At 38.6% G+C, this 13,818-nt stretch overlaps 1 protein-coding gene across 2 annotated transcripts in view; it reads left to right on the top strand.

Annotated features, from left to right (window-relative positions):
- The first annotated feature begins 2,558 nt into the window (after window positions 1-2,558).
- Window positions 2,559-13,818, top strand: part of top2b (DNA topoisomerase II beta) — a 46,388-nt gene continuing 35,128 nt past the window's right edge. For both annotated transcript variants that reach the window (XM_018095006.2, XM_002932410.5), the window contains exons 1-3: window positions 2,559-3,495; window positions 11,930-12,100; window positions 13,586-13,676. In XM_018095006.2, the coding sequence (XP_017950495.2) occupies window positions 3,430-3,495; window positions 11,930-12,100; window positions 13,586-13,676 (328 nt within the window). In that variant the 5' untranslated portion in view covers window positions 2,559-3,429. The remainder of the gene's footprint in view (window positions 3,496-11,929; window positions 12,101-13,585; window positions 13,677-13,818) is intronic.

Raw genomic sequence — 13,818 nt, 5'->3', positions numbered from 1 at the left:
ATTTACGAGCAAGTCGTAATGGCTACGAAAAAGTCGTGACAATTTACAAGCAAGTCATAATGGCTACCAAAAAGTTGCGACAATTTACGAGCAAGTTGTATTGGCTACGAAAAAGTCGCGACAATTTACGAAAAAATCGCAAAATACCGATCATTACGAAAAAAACGCATTCGGACGTTCGTGGATTAGTAAATGTGCCCCTTAGTATGTTATAGCATTGGCTTTTCTCAGAAACATTTCTTTTTTTATCTGAAAAGATTTTTTATTTCACAATAGACAGGCATATTAAGCATACATTATGTACAACCAAATAAACATTTTTTACAGTAGTCCTTTTTGTGACATCTGTGCATGACAAGTTTTGATAGGTATACATGCATTCAAACCTATGCATTGGATTATTACCTAGCACTATGGCTTATGTCAGAACTCAGAAACATTTTTAACAGTTCTTTTACTGTTTATAATTATTGAATTACTGGCCTTTTTCTTCGGCCTCTTTTCATCTTTCAAATACCAGTCACTGATACAAAAATATTGCTCTATGAGGTTAAATGACCCAGAGAGTGAGATATACAGTATATTTCATTTTATATATATATATATATATATATATTTAAATATATTAGTGTTACTTTGATTTTCCAGCTGCCATTTGGCTTGGTCTCAGTAACTTCCGTGCTGCAGCTCTAGCTGCTTGTAGCTCAGATTACAGCACAGTTGGGAGGGGAGAGAGGAGTAAACTGAGCAGACTTGTGCCCTGCCCTGAAGCATTTTTCTGAGAGAAGGAAGTCTGATAGAGAAGAACATGTATACACAAAAGAAGAAAGGAAATCATGTGTTTCTTTTGATAGAGGACTTAGTGCAGCTTTTCTCTGGGTGCTGTATTTACCTTTCCTTCTCCTCTATTCTAATAGCCATTTCCATTAAGTATTCCATTCTTGACAATATTTCCACTTTCAATTATGCATCAGACACTGATTATCTCTAAATTCCTGTAGTCTTTATTACTAAATAGTTCAAAGCCTTTCGCATATTATTGAGAAGCAATGAGTAATTTACGAAAAACAGGGGTAGTGGTGGTGTGCTAAGAAGTGCAAAATTTCACTCCTTAGAACCCATTCGTTTAGGATTTGTGCCTCTACCCACAGCAAGTATAGTAATTGTGCTCTTCACCAGATTAAATCACTCCCAAGACTGACAGCCACAGGGAGGCCCTGTACTGCATGTGGACAGAGAGCTGTTCTGCTCTGGTGCAATATGGCTCACTTTTTCAATAAATATAACCATAAGTGCTAAAAATAAGGTGGCTAATTTACTATAGGACACATTTATTATTAGAGGTGATCAATTGCAAAAGTGCTGTTGCCCATAGCAACCAACTAGAAATTAGTTTTAATGAGTACTATCCGCTAGCCACAGGTAGTTTTGCACCTTTAGTTGTAAATCAGCCACTGAAAGTACAAAAATATTGTGCAGTTTGCCATGTTTTTACCCACAATGGAACAGTTCTTCTCAAAATTCTATTTTAACTGTGCCACTACAATTATGTAAAATTGCTTCAAACGCTAAAAGCACCAGTAATGCCTGGAAAGGCCATACCCAATGGTAGCCTTGACTTTTTTTTTTTTTTTTGCTTTGCTTTAATTCAGGTTTTGTATAAATGCAAATACCTAACCATCTGTCCCTCCTAAAACAAGTATAGCCATCACAATTACAGCCTAGTCATGCCTAACATATCACCAGGTCCTAATCATACCAAATATGTCAGTGACCCTTGCACCCAGAAATTTCCATTTTACCTTACAAGCTCCTTAATTATTTTAGTTCTAACCATACCATTGCATGAGTTATATAAAAGCCTAAACCAGGTCCAGGGTTACAGAAAATGCCCCTGTGCCAATATCGGAGTGGGAAATGACTAACACCTATGGCACACTGGTCATTTTGAAACCTAGCAGTGTTCCATGAATATCAGCCAAGACATACTATTTGAAATACCATAAGGTGAGAACAGGCAGGCAAGGACATAATGTCCTCCCTTTTCTACTGGATGGAACTATAGAAAATATCTTGTGTGCCATTATCCTGATCAGGGTAGTCCGGCTTTAAATAGTGGTTTACCTTTAAGTTAAGTTTAAGTTGCTGACCCCAGCAACAAAAAAACTTACTTTTTATTTTGTATCTTTCTATTCAGGCCCTTTCCTCCTTATATTCTAGTCTCTCATTCAAACCATTGCCTGGTTGCTAAGGTAACAAGACCCTAGCAACCAGATAGCTGCTCAAATTCCAATCTGGAGAGCTGCTGAACAAAAAGACTAAATAACTGAAACATCACAAAAAATAAGGAAAACCAATTGCAAATTGTCTCAAAATGTCAGTACTAAAAATGTGTATAACTAAAGGTGATCATCTTTAAAATAGGTAAACTGCTGCACAGTTGCACATAGTGTGTAGGTTTTCTCCCCCACCTGCTGGGGGGCCAGGGTAAAGTCCCCTCTCTGCTCTAACAGAAAAAATGGCCTGTACCGTATACAAGATAAAATATAAGTCGTGTTTCTTATTTTATTTAAAAGAATGAGCCGTAGCTAATTAGTTCCTATGTGTAACTCCTAGTCCATGCTACACTCCTGCAGTCACAGTCTCAGCTTGAAGCGTGCCTCCCTCTCCGCCTCTTGCTCCTTTGTTCAATTCTTATTTCCATTCTTATGTCTTATTAATGCTGCACAACCCGGGAACTCTGGGAGTTGTAGTTTATTAGCCGCTAAAGAGCCGGCGGAACGTTGCTCGATTCCCCTTCCCCGCTCAGCATTCGGCTTTCGACTGCTTTCCCTCGGTGACGTCATGAGTGCATTCCTCTTCCCCCTGTCTCAGGCGCCTTCTCCGAAATCAAATTTCCCCGCCTACTCTTTTGGTGACGTCACGCAATAGGAGCATGCCCATTGGCTGCAGCGCGCTCTCGGGCCCCAGTGTGTATCTGCGGAGAGCGGAAGCAGCGGTGTGTATTGTCTGTGGGGAGGAAAAGGAAGGAGTAACCGGGGGTGAAGGAAGGTTCGGCTTTGCAGACTGCTGTTTGGGGTAGCCGTCCCCCCTGCGCGGTGCAAACCGAGTCCCCACATGACGCCTCCCCGCCTCTGCCGCATCCCTGAAAGCTCCTTCCATCCCCATTGTTCCTCCTATGCTAAGGGCTTCGGGCATTGGTGTTGCTAAAGGGGAGACCGGCCTGACTAAGGACACAGGGAGGGAAGAAGTTCGACACAGAAAGCCAGTGCATGAGGAAAGGCCTGAGGCCCCGGTGCGAGCACAGGCTGCGAAGCTGAGCAGCTCCGCCATACAAAAGGAATTGGTCGAATTTCTTCCTACTAGCCCTGTCTCCTGGTTCCATTTATCTCCTAGGTACCATCCCCGCACTTTCCTGTGGAGAGAAACATGTCTAAATCTGGCGGCGGCGGCGGCGGAGGAGCTGGAGGAGGGAGCGGAGGGCTCACCTGGGTGGTAAGTAATTACCCTTGGGGCAGTGCTCCCTCTGTTGCTAAAGCAGGCGAACTGCTGGCTATCTGCTGGATGTTCCTGGCCTCAATGGAATCCCAGTCCTTTTGGAGTTCACTGACTTCCCTCTACATTGCCATTCGTCTGTAAACTCTTTAGGGGCTTTCCTGAATACATCTTTAAGTTTAAAGTTGAATTTCCCCCCCTTTTCATGTCTCCATAGAGAAACTCTGCGAAAGGGGGCGGGGGTCACCAACTGTAAGCTTAGTTATCATTTTCTTTACATTTTATATTTCAGCCCTTATAAGTATAATGCCTGAGTTTCAGTAAAGACAGCCGATATAATAGTAACAGTAACAGATGCTGCTGGTACATTGTATCAACTAATGTTGCCAATTGGAACAGTTCATTGCTGCCAGACTGGCCAGCAAAGTTTCAACTTCAGCTGTAGAAAAATGGTTACAAAAAATAGACTGTAACTTAAAAACTTATAATAGTAACATTCCACAGATGCTGCTGGTAAATGTATCAACTAATGTTGCAAATTGGAACAATTCAGAGGCTACCTGGGTTACATAGCTGCCAGACTGAACAGCAAACGTCAGCTTTAGAAAAATGGTTACAAAAATAGACAGTAACTTTAAAAAAAGTATTTCTGGTGTCCTGAAAACAACTAAACTGAAGAAAGTATTTGGAAGGTGACCAACACCTTTAATGCATTTGCATGGGTTGTGCATGTATTGAATCTTCCCTTCCGTTGGAACGGTTTGTAAAGTGTATAGGGCCCGTGTGTGTGTGTGTGAGCGATGAAGTGCTAGAGCAGAGAGTAGACCCCTGTGTTAACCCTTTGGAACAGGTGCCAAGAAGTAAACAACCCAACCTGCCATGGGTCTAAATACAGATATAGTCCAAGAAACTGCCGCACACTGTAGAAATTGTTGTATTGCCTCAATGTGACTTTATTGGCCTAATACAAGCGGGCATCAGAAAGGCAACATTTTGGGCATTACTGGACCCCAGGGCTTGATAAAGGGTCCAGTAAGGCCCAAAATGTTGCCTTTCTGATGTCCACTTGTATTGGGCCAATAAAGTCACTTTTAGGCGTTACAACAATTTCTACAGTGTGCAGCAGTTTCTTGGACTATATAGGGCTCATGATCATCCACAAGTGCAGTTGTGGTCCCCATATTTCCCCACAGTCAACCACTTTCATTAATGGTATTTGCATCAAAATGTGCACTTCCATCTAGTTGCACTTGGTGCTGTTTAGCCCTTCCACCTTCCGCTCCAAATTGAGCTCTGCTGCGCCTACTGTTACAGGGAATCCCTGGAGCTACTGCCACCTCCTGACCAAGCGGTAGCTCCAGGGGTCCCTTCGAGTATCAATAGGCGCAGCACGCTTGTGCCTAAAAAAAAAATGCATGCAGATGTCCCTTGAACATCGGAAATGATGCCAGGTGGACATCTGTGCAGTTGCAGTAATTTTGATGAATGGGATATAATGCTGTAGGATCAGCAGTACTGTGTATTGCCCTCTTGCATCCACAATAATGCTGGAATTCTGGGGAAAACACTGCATTGTGGGAAAAAAAACATGGTACTTGCGTTTGAAATTGCACTTTACTGCACTTGTGGACATACATGTGTCCTAATAACTGGTTAGTCTTTATGGCCTTTTACGGCCTAATATTGATTGTAGGCTTTATGGGACAGGGGATCCTGTGCCTTAAAAAGTTTTAGTTTTATTAGTAATTAAAAAGATAGAACAAGCATCTACATCCAAACTACACTCCATGTTTATGCCATCCAGTTATTGGTCTTATAGACAGAGGTATCTTGTGGTGAGCCTGGGCAAACAACGAGGTTCTCATTTAGTAAGGCTCTGTCTTTAAGAAACGTGGAATATTTGACATGGTATAAAGGGCTAAGATGTCCAACTGGTTTTAAACTACTACTTTCAGTATTCTGTATTTCGTGGCCTACAGCCTGGTTACCGTAAAGCATAGACTGTGAGGGATATAACATCTTGTATTTGAGCCTTTGTCCACTGCAGGGTACATTTACTGAAGTACCCATGGTTTTTCATAAGCTGTACTTGTCTCTAGATAGACCACACACATCTGAATTGCTGTTTACAAGGATGGTCTTATGGTTTGAATCAGTATCAGATTATACTAGGTAACAAAAAAAAAAAATCAGGGTTACATAGGTTTCCATCTGAAAATGTGTGACAACGTTGCAACTCTGAACTGTAGCGCAAATAGATCTCTCTTATTTCAACATTGATGCACAGGCAACTTACTTTATACAGAAATTGGGTGAAAGTTTATTGGCCTCTTGACAGACGCTCCACATATTTTAGCTAAAGCAGGGACCCTGCAAAAATATGAAAAAATGAAGTGATACATGTGCAGTATATTGTATGATACCTCCTCACATGTTTTTTCCATTAATTGACCTTCTCCTTTGCACTTTTGAAATGCTCTGATCAGTGCATTCAGGTGCACAGTGCAGCTGGCCTAGCACTTACAGGTAGTCACACATATGTTTGAGCATAGTAGAGAGGGCAGGTCTATAAATGGGGGGTAATATGTTACATTAAGAGGTCTGTGGATGGCTGCCTTAGTAGAGGTTTTTGCCAAGGACAGCAACCTTATGAAAATTTTAAGTATCTCTGACCAGGCTGATTTGTGATCTGGGTTTTAGTTGTTTTTAAAGGAACAGTAACATCAAAAAATTAAAGTGTTTTAAAGTAATTAAAATATGTGCTGTTGCTCTGCAAAAAAGGGGTGTTTTTGCTACAGAAAAGCTACTATATAAATAAGCTGCTGTGTAGCCATGGGGGCAGCCATTCAAGCTGGAAAAAAGGAGAAAAGGCACAGGTTACATAGCAGATAACTAGTAGATAAGCCCCATAAAATGGGGTTTTATCTGTTATCTGCTAAGTAACCTGTGCCTTTTCTCCTTTGAATGGCTGCCCCCATGGCTACACAGCAGCTTACTTATATAAACTATAGTAGTCTTTCTGAGGAAAACACACCAGTTGTAGCAATGCAGGTCAACAGTACATTATATTGTAATTACTTTTATACACTTTCATTTTTTGGTGTTACTGTTCCTTTAAGTAGACAACATGGGGTCGTTAGTTTGTCTGCATCCTTGCATTTGCATAGCCAGCATCATTCCTCCTGTGATGTGTCTCATTGCTCACTGCTTACTTTATAGTAGCAGATCACCTTCACTAAACTTATAATTTTCAGTATACTGATAAATAATGCTTTTTAGTTTTAAAAATTAAATTAATATTACTCCATGTTTCAATAGCTGCATTATTAAAACTTTTTCAAAGTCTGGTACAGAGCAACTGTTAAAATACACTTGCTGATATTTTACTGATGATGCTGGGAAATGTATCACTCTTTTAACAGTTCAGAAATTCTGTGACCTCATTTGCAGAGTTGTCGCAGAGAATTGTGGGTGTGGGGCAAAGAAATTAATTATTTTAAAGGAGCAGTATAGGTCCTTGGTTAGAATTACATCAATAAATATGGCTTTTTGCCTGTTAAAATAAATATACCCCTGTTGTTTTTTGTTATTTCATGAACTATATAGGGCAAACAGGTAACTTTTTTTTTTTTCACTTTGTTCTGTTTTGTCCAAACATGAAGAAGATACTTTTTTTGTCCATTGTTTTAGTCAAAATTGAATGTTCCACACAAACCCCATTCTTTCCGCATGTTGAAAAGGGGGTATATTGCCCCTTTAATGAAGTTACTCCTTCAGGGCGGAGACAGTGGGTGACTAGTCACTGTATTTTTGAAAAATCCGATTGTGTCGACTAATCATCGCTCGGAGGACAATAGCAGTTTCTCCTGCACCACAAATTTCAGTCACCTCCGCCCTTAGGGGGCAATAGCATGCTATGTGTTTTGTCACAACTAAAAAACACCAGAAAATACCTTGCTGTAGGGGATGCTGAGAATTGTCCCTGCTGAAACAGAAAATCGTATAACCACTCAAGACCTTTGCATACATTTTTGAGCGGTTACATGAGGGTTAATGGCATGTGGGGGCAACACAGTGGTTTGCTGTCCATGTAATTTCAAGCTTGGCTGGCAGCAAAACACTAGGGGGCAAATTTATCAAAATGTGAGATTAGAGACATCCACAGAAAAATTCACCCACTTTCTATTCATTCCTAAGGGAATTTAAGAAGCGGATTTATCAATGGGTAAAAGTTAGAGGTCACCATTTGATGAATATGCTTCTAAAAATCACATATTAATAAATAGTGGGTGATTTTCTGTGGTGAGCTCTAATCTTGCATTTCAGTAATCTAGCATATTTGACATAAGTGAATATTAATCTAAAACACTCACTGTCCAGTTTCTGAGCAATAATTGCCCACATCTGCACCTACATGATCCATGAGATTACCATTCAAGCCTGGGGGGTTACCACTCAGAACATTTGACATTACTGTAACATTATATACGTCTGAGAATAAAGCGTTTCCATTTGGGTCCAACTAGTATTTAAGTGCAGACTCTCAAATTGTATTAGACTTGACATGAATTTCTGTGATGCTATTGTCCAGGTCCAGTATTCGGGGGTTTTTTTGTGTCTTTGTAATATTTTTTTTTTTTTTTTTAAACCCTTCATTCCCAAAAAAACATTAGTCTTTCTACTGTGGGATAAAATTCATCATCTAGCTAGTGCTACATTTTGCATTTTTTTTTTCAGCTTCATGTGTCAACATTGAGGGGCACATTTTATCAAAGTATGAATTTCGGACATTAAAAAGCACAATACAAAAAATTCGTATTAAATCCAATATTTTCTGGTGTATGCTTAAAGTACGAAAATTTTGCATCGTGGTTGTACGAACATATCGTGGTACGATCCGAAAGTTACAAAATTTTCGTATCTGAATGATCCTAAAAGGCACAAAAAACTTTGACTTTGAACCTTCTTTGCATGATTTTGGAAGCCTGCCATAGGACTCAGTGGCACTCTGCAGCTCCAACCTGGCCCAAGGAAAGTCGCAATACTGAAGCTTGAACGAATTCCGAAACTTTCGTACTCGTTGTGACAAATACGGTTTTGTCGCACAGTATGAAAAAGTTGCGCAAATTAACGAAAAAAATCGCAGAAAATACGCACAGTTCTAAAACTGGTATTCTGGCTCAATCGTACATTGATGAATGTGCCCCCTAGTGTAGGTTTTGGTAAAGAATGTCAGCTCTGGTGACATGCAGACATATCCCTCTTACTACTGTCAAATAAGACCATTCTGTGTAGTGTAGTACTGGACAAAGTTTAACAAAGCACATGCGCTTGTTTGTAGATAAAGCAAATTATTTTGGCCAGTTGCAGTGATGCAGAAAGTATACTGTTAAGTGCTTTAGTACAACTACTAAAATGAAAATAAATGCTCTGGCTAGCAAAGGCAGTGATGGGCAACCAGAGGCCATCCAGATGTTGTTGGGATGAAGTTGTAGTTCATAAATATTGGGAAGGCCTTCTTTTGCACATCACTTGACATGGGGAATAAACAGAAGATAAGCATTTCTTTTATAGTTTATACTTTTCCTTGTAGTGGATCATAACCAGCCCCCATAATGAAATCCAGACACATGGTCATTGTCAGCAATGCGTGTGAGGAGAGCAAGAGTGCGTTTCTGGGTTTTGTTAGCCAAGTGTTCTTTGTAACTGTTGAAGCAACACCATTTTTTACTCCTAATCATTTGTTTATAAAGCCCCAACATATTTGTTGTTTTTATGTGTGCAGTGGAGTGGTTAATTATATGAAAAATAAAGTTACAGATGACTAGGAAGCTCAAGCTGCCTGCCAACTGCTGTTTTTAAATCGGTTTTAACCCTAATCAAAATAAATGCTTAGTTGTTAAATGTCAATATATTTCTGAGCCTCATATAAATCGTGTCCAAGATATGTTATTTTTCTCTCTTTGTAAAGCAACAAGCCACATTGTATGCAAATTTTTTTTTTTTAAGGTTGTTAACGACATTTTATGGTTGGATAACCATCCTTCTACTGTACTGTAAAAGAAACTCAGAGGATTTATTTTAGTAAGCTATGGTATTTAGCATGTACCTTTCTTTCCTACTGATGTGCAGATATTGTAGGCTCTGCAGGAGCTGACTATATCTGCACATATTTATACATACAAAGACACTGGGACACACTGAAAACTTATATTGTTAGAACTACGTAGAATCTAGAATTTGTGATTTGACAAGACCTGTTTACTCAAAATTACTTAAGTCCTTTGGTAAAATGCACACAAAATCTATTTGTTATTTAGAATTTTTGTATCTACTATGCAGTTTGTTTAGACCCTATTTTCACATTTTCTTTCTACCAGAAAAACAGGCTTTTTAAAAATTAAAAATGCAATTTCTAGAAATAGTCTGCCACAAGCAAACATTATGAGTTAATGCCAGTGCCATTTTCTTGCGCTATCACCTATTAAGATTAAAAGGGATAAAGTCACACATGTCAAATGCCACTAATCTATTCCTTTATAATAATAGCTGTATTCAGATGATTTTTTTCAAAATCATCTAAATAGGTTATAATAGCAAGGGCAATATAATTTCAAAAATTAAGAAAAAATCAAAAAATCTGTAGACAAATATTTCATTCATGGGCATAAAAAAAACTGCAATTTGCCACGTGAAGTTGGTGTTTTGTTTTTTTTCTTCCGCCAGAACTTACGTTACATAAGGATGTAAAATCTGGCGTTCAGACGGCAAACTTTTCCATTTACTTTACGCAGCTTTTTACACAATTTTTTTTTTTTTTTTGTGGAGAATTTCATTTTACACGGCATCAAAATTGACTTTACAAGTCTTACTATCTTAGTCATAAAATAAATGTTCATTAAGAGTTTGTGTTTTAAACACGTTACACAAAAAAAAACCAATGCGTTTTGACCCCAGCAAAGGGAGGTGGGCCTTTGTCAGGGGCACAAGCAAAAAAAAGGTGAGGGCCTCCTATAAAAAAAAAAAAGCAGTATCTGCCTGGCCTTAGCTATTCCTTGCAGTGCTGGATCTGGCTACTCATACCATTAAAGCAATGTAGCAACCTTGCATGTTCTGTGATTAATGACCTGATGAGGAGAAACGCAGAAGTGTACAATGCACTGGAATCTCTGGCTAAGGGCAGTGTTGGACTGGCCCTGCAGGATACCAGGAAAACTCCCGGTGGGCCCAGGGGTTAGTGGGCCCTCCTGCTCCTAACCATCCTAAGCAAGGATAGATACTTGCATGGAAATAAAAGAGACTTGGAGAATTAAGTGGTTGAGTGAGGAAAGAAGTAAAAATAGTTTGGAGAGTGGGTCCATGGTATAAGGTTTTCTGGTGGGCCCCTGGGGTTCCAGTCTGACACTGGCTAAGGGAATAGCAGGCTGTTGTACCTTGCTTCACTGTTGCTTTTAATAAGAACTACCAGTTTAGAGAATGGGAAGGGACGGATGTATACTGCTTAATAGTAATAACAATTACAAATAATTTTAAAATCCAAGTAACCTTAGCAAATTGTTACGGAGTAGCTGATAAGCAGCTATATTTTACTTACACTGTCTCTTGCCCTAGTAGACTGCAGTTTATTGCTTAGTTTGCCAGTCATATGTACATGTACGTATATTAGACTAGAGTAAAATTGGAGGAATTTGTAGGACCCCAAGTACATCTGTAAAACCTTCTCTACTCTAAGGGGCAGATTTATCAAAACACGCATTCGATAATGGGATAAATTTGGATTGTAAACGAAAATTTCTGAAGATTGCAAATATCACGAAAATGCTTACGAAAAATCGTATTAGTCACGATAATATCGTATTGACCGAAAGTCACAAATTTTCGTACCGAATGATTGTAAACAGCTGCAAAACCGATACTTTTTTTTTTGTTGCGCTAAAAATACGAAAAAGTCGCGCAAGCATCAAAAAAGTAGCTGAAAGTACGATTGGGACCGATCGAACGAACGCTCGGAGCGTTCATGGATAAGTACATGTACATGTGCCCCTATGAGTATGGAGTTGGTCTGCTTTCAGCTAGACATTATGGAAGCATTGGTTTAACTGTAAAGGTGGCCATACACAGGCAGACTTCAGTTGCTGATCTCAGTTTTTAGGCACCCCCGTCAGGCCTATCTGACCGACAACTGGCTTAAAATTGTCCAGATCTCAATTGGGCGGGTTTGATTTTTTGTTTGATCGGGCCCACGTTGCCTCGTTGATGCAGCCCTTTGTCCATCTGTGTGGTATTGTAATTCCTAGTGCACTATTCTTTTGGTTGCTGTTAACGCCATCTGACATGTATTTCTGTAAAAAAACAGGCAAGTACTAATTCTTATGTGTACTTATTTGAAATAATTGCTTGGTGTTTCATATACTTTTTTTCTCCATTTATTTAGACACTTTTTGATAATCAGAACGCATCAAAAAAGGAAGAAACAGAAAGCAATAATAAAAATGACTCCTCCAAGAAGATGTCCGTAGAAAGAGTTTACCAGAAAAAGACCCAGCTTGAGCATATTCTTCTGCGACCTGACACATACATTGGATCTGTGGAGACAGTTACTCAGGTGAAATATTTCACGCATATGAAGGGATAGTGGGGAAGTAGAGCATGTACATCAGTTTTAAGTAGTGCATAAGATCATTTTATTTTAAAAGCAGCAAGAGACAAGAAACCTAATGGGGCCCATTTATCAATCTACAAATTTATATTTGAAAGTAAGATTTGCGAAAATTTGTATAGTTAACGATAATTTCTGATGTGCGGAAATGTTACGATCCGAAAATATCGTGGTACGATCCGAAAGTTACGAAATTTTCGTATCCAATCGATCGTAAACAGCATGAAAAACTTTCTAACTTCAGTGCATGTTTTTGGAAGCATCCCATAGGACTCAATGGCACTCTGCAGCTCCAACCTGGCCAAAGGAAAGTCACAATACCAAAGCTTGATTGAATTACAAAACTTTCGTACTTGTTGCGACAAATACGATTTTGTCGCACAAATTGTCGCAAAGTATGAAAAAGTCGCACAAATTAACAAACATATCATAGAAAATACGCAAAAGTTCTAAACTTTAGAAGAAATATGAATTTTTAGTAATCGGACCTGTCGTACTTTAATGAATGTGCCGGTATGTATGTATATATTTATAAAGCGCTACTTATGTACACAGTGCTGTACAGTAGAATAGATTAATACAAATGAGGTTAAGATAATAATGGATAAATACAAAGTATAACAATAAATACAAGGTACAGTTTGCAATAAATTAAGAGTCAAAGATACAAGAGGATGGAGGTCCCTAGAGCTTACAATCTAGATGTCCCTTCAATAATGTCCCAATTGAAAGGACATTTGATTTACTTTTTAATTTATATTAGATTTTTTTTATCTTATGGTACACTCTGTAAATATTTTTAGTCTTCGTGGAGTGATACCTTCCTTGAACCTTTTTTACTGGTTAACTTAATGGCAAAGAACACAAGTTTCTGTATAAATAATTCAATTTTAATGCTTGTGGTGGAATTGCAAGGTATGCAGTAGAAAGTAAAGATAAATCTATTGCATCACAGAGCAGCAGTTTTCTGGTTGCCAGGGTCAGTTACCTCTGCCAACTAGATAACATTTTAAATTGCAAGCTGGGAACAGGCAGAAGGTCAATTTTTATTCAATAATTTATATATTAAAAAAAATGAAAACCAGCTTAAAGGGGACATATACCCACACACTAAACAATGTATAATTTCTGAATGCTCTTCTTTTTATTTCTGTTTTCATGATGTTAGAAGTTCAACATTGCTAATATCATGGATGTAAAACAGGGGTGCCCCCTGCTGTTTTTGTCGTGATTGTGGCAGCACAGAATGGCTAAAGTTAATGTTGAAGGAAGCATCTCCAAATGCTGCATCTGTTTAGTTCTATTGTTAAAGTGTGTTAAACACTGTCATAGTTGTGCATAACCATTTTGTGCATTGTTATTCTTTTATCACAATTCCTTGCATGATAAAAATATTTTTTTTTAAATTTCCTTTACTTTTCACCTGTTTAGTCCATGTGGGTTTATGATGAAGATGTTGGAATGAATTGCCGTGACATAACCTATGTGCCCGGTTTATACAAGATATTTGATGAAATCCTTGGTGAGTTGCATAACTTGACTTGAATTTGGATGTTAACATTTTAAAGGTGTAAGTCAAGCAAATTTAAACTTTACATACACCATATAAATTATTTCAAACTCGTTTCCTTCCTTCTTTTGGAATCCACAATTAGAGCATACAG

Source organism: Xenopus tropicalis, chromosome 6 (genome assembly GCF_000004195.4).
Source record: "Xenopus tropicalis strain Nigerian chromosome 6, UCB_Xtro_10.0, whole genome shotgun sequence".
NCBI classification, from domain to species: Eukaryota; Metazoa; Chordata; class Amphibia; order Anura; family Pipidae; genus Xenopus; species Xenopus tropicalis.
This window is presented reverse-complemented; position numbering and strand designations above follow the sequence as displayed.